This window comes from Mesitornis unicolor, unplaced genomic scaffold (assembly GCF_000695765.1).
Source record: "Mesitornis unicolor isolate BGI_N332 unplaced genomic scaffold, ASM69576v1 scaffold51391, whole genome shotgun sequence".
NCBI lineage: Eukaryota > Metazoa > Chordata > Aves > Mesitornithiformes > Mesitornithidae > Mesitornis > Mesitornis unicolor.
The window spans coordinates 7,189-16,331 of NW_010165431.1; the positions used below are offsets into that span (position 1 = coordinate 7,189).

The following is a 9,143-nucleotide window of genomic DNA, read 5'->3' on the forward strand; positions in this document are numbered from 1 at the left end:
CAAACTTTTCTTTCTCTCTTTATTTGTCGTTTCCAAAAGGTAAATAATTCCCTCAGGTAAACAACATATTTATCGGAAAGGGACTGAAGAGAATGACACAAAAGAAGTCTTCACCCACACTCGTCTTCATGATCTCAAATTCAGGCTATGCTCTCTCTCTCTTGTGCATCATTCCTTTGACAAACTCTGTAAGGCCAAATTCTCTCCTACTCTTTGCATTTTTATTCTCTTTCAGGTATAAATCTCTGAATTACTTCATTACCTCAGGAAAATAAAGAATTCTTATCATGCCACTTACATTAATTTTTAGAGCGGACTGTAAAAACTCCAAGATTTTCCCACACAAAATGGGTTTTCCTCTCCTTCCAATTCTAGGGATTTTAGATAAGAATTTAACAACAGTAATGATAAGCTATGATTTTGTCTTCAAAACCTTAATTTTATGCTTCTGCTCTATGTCCACAAAATGGAAGACTTCTCTGCTTTATAACATTTCTTACAAGAGATGAAATACTTGTAAGATCAAGTTAACAACTTTAAGAATAGACAAATATCACCAACATTCTTCAACTGTTAGAAAACCAGAGGAAAGCTCTGTTTTTTCTTGATCATGAAATCCTTTCTTCCCACCTTCCTTCTCTCTTCTTTAATTAATTAAAAAGTAACAGAACTGCTTAACGGTAATGAAACAGATTCTTTCCATAACAGAAAGAAATTAATGGAGACTGAAGAGACATGAATACCTGCATAAAAATATAACTTTATGAAACAAGTTAAATTAAGAGGACGACTGTACCATATCATGTGAAAGCTCAGTTTCCTCCAGGTCTAACACAAAAGCATATTCCTAAACTCTAAAAATAATCCTAAAATAACATACATTTCTTTAATGTAATTGAACAACAAAAAAAGAACACTGTACATATAACAACAAAAAGCAACACATCCCAACAAGGGTACAACGTAGCATTTGAGACTGCAAAGAGACGTATCCAGTATGAAACAACTGTTAATGAAGACTTACCTCCAGAAACTGGGGCATCCATGAAAACAGCTCCCATTTTTTCAACTGCTTTGGCTAATTCTTTTGAAACAGAAGGGTCTATAGTACTGGAATCTATTAGCAATGAACCTTTCTTCACTTTCCTAAAATAAAGATTAATTATTATTACTATTTGTTGCACAAGACATCTGCAACATGGCACTGTTTATCTTCAGCATGATAAATGTACATACACTTTTTGCTACACTAATAAACACAAAGTTTTAAACTCTGCTGAGCAAGATCTGCTCAGTATGTATACTGCATAATTTGGAACAACTCAAAATAAAATAAAACCTGAACACAAAAAAGGATGTTCTTCCTAAATACTATTATAAAAACATTGCACAAAAAGGGTGCACTAGGAAAACCTGTCATCATGCAAGTTTGAGCAGTATCTCATATACAGATCATCTAAGATGCATTCTAAGGAACTGAACTAAATGTTGATACAGCCTAAAATTTCATATATAACAACACCATTTTCTTTCTCTCTATATATATCTCAAGTTCTCATCAAAATAGCCTGATTGCATTATTTTAGTCATTGCTACAATTTATTCTACATCATGATCATAACTAACATCACAAAAGCCCACTGCAGATTCAAAGTGAAGCACGGAGAAAAATGTTTTCCGACTGACAGCTAGTAAATTTAGGTAGAAGAATTGTATCCTGAACTGCAGAACACAAAAAGTTGTGCATGTGTTTAAAAAACTGCAATTAAAGTAGTTATTTTAATGCTCTCAACTCTTAAAAAGTTATTACATTTTTATCCTTCTTTCCATTCAATTGCACCACGATTTAATATCCACTAGACCAGCAAACACCATGAAACCAAACAAAGTTTTTCAGTCACAAAAAAGGTAATTTAAAGCTACACATGACAGATGAAGAGCCTTGCTGCACCTTGCACGCTGTTGGCAGTACAGTGAATTCCACTGAACTGGATTACCTAGATAGCTGGAAATACTATCTCAATATATACATTATACAGCTGGGAACACCACTGTAACTCCAGGCTCAAACAGTGTCAAATACAAAGAACTTGTCCTTTTCCACAGAAGGAATGAGCTGCTGCAGTTAATTTGAACACATGCAAACGAAAAACAGTGTAGCAGATACAGTACTACATCATCTACCCTTATGTTCAGAAAAAGTGCAGTGGCACAGGTTCCTTGGTAACACAGAGGGATAATTAAGTTAACTCTTAAATCCTCCAGAGCATCAATGTTTTCTTCAGTAAAGCTTAAAAAGCTTCAGAAAATGATCAAACTTAAACCTGCCACCAGGGACCAGGTCACTCAGAGTGCCATAAGCCACTACTGTTAAATTACACTTCCTTCTCTTGAATATGGAGGCTGAGAAACGGCAGCAGCACAGGACTGCTTTCCACATCCTCTGCTCCCTGCAGCATTTTCCACATCTAGGTACTCAGAAGATTAACTGGCTGTATTATACCAGAAAGTATAATCGGTGCCAATCTGTCTTCGAAGCACTGCCATCCTGGATACGATTCTCCTGCAGCTGTTTGCCCAGCTTTGTAGGACTGATCCAATTACCTTCCCTACCAGCAAGGTCTAAGCTACAGATACTTAGATCTGATCAGTCCTACTTTGTGAGGAATTATACTGTGGACAGCAAGGGAAAGAAGCAATTGAGTTTTTCCATGTTGGAAGGAGAACTGAAAACCCCTCTTCTCCATTTGATTTTCAAAACACTGCATCTTAATATTGTCTACAACCAATAACTAAAAAGTCATCATCAGTTTTAGATGTTCTATTGTACTTTTGTCTGCTGTATGTTTGTTTCTTTACATTATTAACCTGGATAGCAGTAAGATCATACATGATCCTCAAAGGTACTGAGTAGCCTTAGTCAGCCTGCTAGGAGCAGTGCACATGCGGCCAGAAGAGCCTTTTAAATACTATTTATTTTTTAATTTGGCAAGTCAAAAAACTCTGAGTATTAGAATTCTGAAAACTACAGATTTTAGGCTCCGGGGAAGTCTCTCTGCAAAAGTAAAAACACTGTTTCAGATTAAACAAACTCTTTAGATATTTTATTGTGTAATAAACACACAATTAGAATAGAAATCAATAAAACTTTGTCAGCTATTCTATGTTAATGCACTTTAATACCATGAGACACAATGGCATCTATTCAGAACATTTCATTTATAGGATTTCAAGCTACAGAAAAAATTATTTGAGCAAACAAATGTTGCCAGCAAATATACTAGTTGTGCTTATCTGTAGTGCATTACATTATGGTAAAAGAAACATGCAACTGAGAAGGTAAATAATAGTACACATGAATTCACATGAATTACGGTTCTACTGAAAATAAAATTAAGACTTTAGCCAAAAGCCATTCAAAAGCAAGCACAGTTTAAGAGAAGACACGTAATCAGAAATATCAATAGTGACAAAACAGGGAAGAATATCAAGTTAAGTGCCCTTGAAAGCACAGCAAGAGTTACAGCAACAGCGATCATTTGACAAACAACGTAACACAGCCTTGAGCAGGGGTGGGAACTCTCCAGACTACAGCAAATTCTTACTTGAGAATTCCATTTGCTCCTGTGTAAACTTCTATCGAATTGGAACTAGAAGGCAGCATGGTAATAATTCTGTCTGCTCTTTCTGCTACATCTGCTGGGGAATCTGTTACCTTTTAAAGAAGAAAAAAAAAAAAAGAAAATTTTATGTAAGCTTCCACTTCCTGAAAAAGAGAATTCAGATATGTTTGCCGAGTTTGTTTTTAGTATTTGCAGATCACAACTAAGCTAGGTAAAAAATTAGAACACAAGACAAACTCTGCCCTACTAATGGAAATGTTGATTAATATAATCCAGTAACAGAAGAATTTAAAAAAATTAAAAGCATGTCCAGTCATGGAAGTTCCTCCAGAACAACCACCATATGGCTTATATACAGCATTGGAAGAGAGTAAGGCTGAGCAAAACATTTAAAAACATTTAAAAAAGAAGTAATGCACCTCTAAGCCTCACTTAAAAAAAATCAGATAAACTAACTGATGTTTCACACAATACTATGGCTGACATTTTTAAAGAAAGAAAATTAATCAAGTATTCTTCACCAAAGATATCTGAACAAGTTTCAAAATACATTGTTAGCTATTTGTTGTTAAACAAATATGCCTGACTTTAAAGGTATCTTATCTTCCCCAGCTCATACTCAGAGGCAGGCACCATGGTATTTAAGATACATACACAGCAAGTGAAATACTGATAGTGAGTTTTGCCAATGAACTCGAAGAAGCCAGAGTTTTACCCAAAAAGGAGATGTCTCTTTGCCACTAAGATTTTTGTCCAATACTAAGTTTAAACAATTAATTTCTTTTAAAAATGCATTGTTAATATATTCATAGCTCAGGGAAAACAGCAGCAAAACCATACAGCATTTTCTTTTGTATTTAGCTCACAAGGATCAAATCTGGTTTTGCTTATTCAGGTAGTTCTGCTGAAAAGAATTAGGTTCCAAGTAGAAAGCAAGATGAGCAGAAAGCAAATTTTGTTTGTTTTGTTTTGTTTTCCACTTATTGCTGCTGAATGATGAAGCGTAACCTTAATATTACATCGATCTATTCTGCTAGATACATTATATGCTTTGGGTTTTTAAACTTGAAGAAATGCCTTAAGCAAAACTTTATATGAACTTCTTCATGTGGATAAATTATAATTTCCATCTCACATAGCTTTAGAGTTAAGAAATTGCAGTTTAACAGCTACCTGAAAATGTAGTTATTTTCCATAATGTATACAAATCAACAAATTTATGACCTTGTTTCACCATTCCTTATCTATTTATAACTACATGTATTGATACTAAAGGCACTTATGTAAAAATATTATCTTTTTATATGCAATACTTTTACAAGCATCAAGTCTCAGCATCACAGAAAGCATGTTAAATACACATTTGTAAGAAACACTAAATAACATCTTGGAGGACTTCTCGGATCCAGCATGACACACTTCTTAATTTCTATTTTACTTATTGCAAAATAAGGAAAAGAAGGGAAGACTGTATATACACACTGCACAGAGCACTAAAAAAAAAAAGAAACTAGCGTACATGGGGCTTAGAAACATGCAGTTTCTGTTTTGAAAGAATAAGTTAATACTACACAAAACATCTGGTATAATGCATAGTTAGAAAAGGAAACATACCCTAGTCCAAAGAACAAAGGTTAGGAGGAATAAATGAGGCAATTATAAGCAGAAAAGCTTCTATACTCAATTAGTTAATTTTATTACTTGCTTCCCTGGAGACCAAAGAGCCTGACTCTTTATACGGGAGTATGACACCTTTGTCTTTACTTCTGAGTATCCCTGGTTCAGTTCAGTCTCAATGAGCATTGTTAGAGGAGGAGAGAGGAAATGTGTAATTGGAACCTGAATTTATATGTGTCTTCTTATTTGAAAGTATTATTTCCAGTATTCTCAAAGGTTTGCAAGTTATCAGCTGAACACTCTGTGGCCCATTTTCATCTTTCAACCAGAAGTTGAAAAACATACTATATTGGACATACAACTTAAAAATCACATCAGCTTCACATTTCTGCTTGGCTATGTAGATGGGACATAGTCAGTTTTTGGTTACAGATTTAAACAATGCTCAAGCAACACAGATATATAGAAGACATAGTGCAACTACACAGAAATTAATTTATTCACAGTAGCCAACTACATAGAAATTAACTTATTCCATCCATATCTTTCAAACTACTACATGACTTTTATATGAAGAAAATTAGATTTAAAATGTACACAGACTGTAACAGTACTTCCACAACCATATAAAAGAAAATAATTTTGCTACCCTGAAGTAGGCAGCATAAAAAGTGAGAATTAAAGTGGGAATTGTCATTCTTGACTTTTTGGTACTGTAACAAATATGATTAATAATCCCAGAGGAAATCTACCCAGCTGGTTTAACAAGCAGCATACATTTTTTTATTTGGAACTTCGTGTCTCAGAAATAAAGTTGAATTATTTGAAAGTTATTAACAAACATTAATCATTTAAAATCATTCAGAGTATGTGTGTAACTTTAAAAAAAACTTATTAAATGCTAATTGCTGATTACTAGCATAGACCATATTGGGTCAGAGTAGCAGCACACCAAGTTCCATACCTGTTTTGACACTTGTCAGTTCAAGCAAACTTTTGCAGAATGCAACTGGATAGAGGAGATTTTTCTTCATACTCATTATTTGTTCATGCCCTCCAATTCACACATCTCCTTATATTTGTTTCAAAATGCCTCCCTACTTTTTTCCTTTATATTTACTATAGGTCACTTAATAGTTCTGCTTCCTGAAATGCCATTCTCCCCAAATACATTGAAAAAAGCTCAATTTTTATGCTGCATTACACTTCAGATGACTTCTAGTTAACACAAACTTCCAAATTTGAAGTAGGATTCAGAGATATGTAAACTGAAACAAAGTGACATTTACACATTCTGCTCCATGAGAAAGAAAGTGATAATTATGGGGAAGGGGGGAGAGACAGTAGAGAAAAAATGAGGCAGCAGCCTACTTGCTCACAACACCCTTCAGTATTCTCCTTGGTTTGTAACCTTGCAGCTTTCTCAAAGTTTCACTCCAAGTGGCTCCGTATTGTTTCTGCTCAGTTCATTTCTCCCTTACCATTCACCATCAGGAGGCAGGTGGCTGCCTCCTGACATATACTACCTCCACTTCTTTACTTCAGATGCTAAAGAAAGTGGAGTCACAGAATATGCAAACTTAGGATCAAACATCCCTCATCCTCCGTATACCTTGGTAGTAGCACTGGCTTTAAACAAAGGACATTTGACAACGTATTCTGTCATCTTTTCACCTCTGTAACACTCCTGATGGCTTTACCCTACCAGTCAGACCAAAGAGAAAGCAGCCCTTGGAGTCCAATGCTCCTTCCACAGCAGTTTCTACAAGGCCCCTTGGACCCACAAGTTTCCAAGTCCTAAAAAAAATGTTGGGGTAGGATTTACACCTATAGATCAAGAAGAGGAAGTTATGTTCACAGATTTTCTTTAAGTGTGTTTTATTTGTATTTAAGCCTACTCATGTATTCTCTTAGTGATTTACGATCTTAAAACATACTTTTGGCTTTATTTTTAAAAGCATTACACTTCACCTTTAATATCACACATTAAGTCTTGCAGTGGATGCCAAGGATTCTATTACTATGGCAATAAGCTACCCAAATGGGCAGCCACAGCAAAGAGATCCCACTGCAGAACATGAATTAAAAGTACAACCAATTGCTCAAAACAGACTTCCCTTCTATTTGTCCAGCCTGTTACTCAAGACAGTTCTGGTTCATGCCTGACGGTCTCAGCTGCTTTAACAAAAAAAACAAACAACCCAGCAGCTAGGGAAAAAAAAAGAAAAGCTTACTTTGCCAGTTAAGGTCAAGATTCTGTAATTATTCAAGGAGAGCTGCAATTAATTATCAAACAGGTGCACTTTATCATTTTATTTCAGGAAACTTGAGGTTACCTCATTATTTAGAACAGCTGCAATTAGCTCCAACAGTTTAGACTTTCAAGGGATACAGTTCCTCTATATGGATCTACCTACAATTTCCTTGCCACTGCTGGAAAATCTCCTCCTATCTTCTACACTGTCATGTCAAAGTATTGGTTTTGCATAGGTGTCTCCTTAATTGAATATATTCTTTTCAGTGTTTTATGCACCTATTCCCCCTACAACTACCTAAACTACTATAGCTTTGAAGCATGCCAAAAACATTCAAATACCTTTCAGACTTTTAGAAATGACCCAACCATCTGAAAGCCTGAATGGGTTTCTGGGTGTATTAACAGATCAACGAAAGCAACAGCACTGACTGGAACAGGGCCAAGATTTCACAGGGTAAATGGCAGGAAAGTAAACCTCCTTAATGTGATCAATTTCCTTCCCTCCTTCTTCCTTTTCATTCCTTCCTCTTCTCTCACCATAACCTTCCTCACCTCCAAGAGAATAAGCACTTTAATAATTAGATTTTTCCCCTACCCCTGAGGACTGCACCTTGAAGCAGCAGGAAAGCTCGTATGTCCCTATAACCCTTACAGCTATGCCAGCTGGAATTTTTAACTAGGGTCATTTAACCTGAAAAGGTCAAAAAGGAACCAGATGAAAAGCAGCCCACTGGCCATCAAGACCTGGGAGAGGAGGAAGCAGGAGAAAGAAGGAGGTGAAAGAACAGGCCATCAAGCTAGTCTCATAAAAAGGGGAGAAAAACCCCAACAGCTTGAGAAGTCCACCAAGGTAGCAGTTCTGGCTAACAGCAGGGAAATTACTTAGAATCATGTCTTTTCTCCAAGTGAAACCTCCCACATTCAGGCTGTGCTTCCCTAAGCTGTTCGCTGTTTTAGTTCCAATAGTGATCTCAACCAAGACAACCACAGATTATTTTAAAAACATCGCATGCAAGAAACCATTGAATACACACAGTTATTGTTGAAATAAAGAAAGTTTATTACTATACCTGGGCTCCCAAGTCTTGAAATTCTTTGCAAGCTTCTGGGAACACATCATATGCAATAACTGGATATCCATGTTTTACCAGGTTTTTTGCCATTGGGTTTCCCATGTTACCCAGTCCAATGAATCCAACTGGGGTTTTGGAAGCCATTGCCCTAGAACACACTGATTTCAAAACAACAAATATCAGTATAATTGTATTTTAGAGTAATGAGTAACAGTGACATAACAAAACCTAGTGTGTAATCTGTTTTCATTTATTTAAAAACTTCATGCTTAAAAACAGCGGATAAACTGCAAATTATAGCTCACATTGGGCCACAAATACAATCCCAGAATGGTTTTTCTACATAGCAAAGAAAATTATTTTAATTAGGAAAATGTGGATGTTTCAACAAGTGTAGTAATAATCAAATATGAGCAATACTCCCAAAAGTTAAGGTCTGAGTTTCAGTCTGAGAGGAGCTCAAGCACAGACTTAACATATGCAGGCTTGTCTCTGTTTTGTTAGGTGTTTAAATCCTAAACTGGATAGGCAAAACCACATTTTATATATATTTTACAGACTCCTTACTTGCAA

At 35.7% G+C, this 9,143-nt stretch overlaps 1 protein-coding gene across 1 annotated transcript; it reads right to left on the reverse strand.

Moving 5' to 3' along the window:
* Positions 1-1,024: 1,024 nt before the first annotated feature.
* Positions 1,025-8,720, reverse strand: LOC104548563 (3-hydroxyisobutyrate dehydrogenase, mitochondrial-like; the record flags this gene model as incomplete). Its single annotated transcript, XM_010194614.1, has 3 exons — positions 8,568-8,720; positions 3,606-3,715; positions 1,025-1,146 (listed from the first exon to the last, which is right to left on the reverse strand). Coding segments are annotated over exons 1-3 (379 nt in total), but the record flags the coding sequence as incomplete, so codon positions are not given.
* Positions 8,721-9,143: the final 423 nt, after the last annotated feature.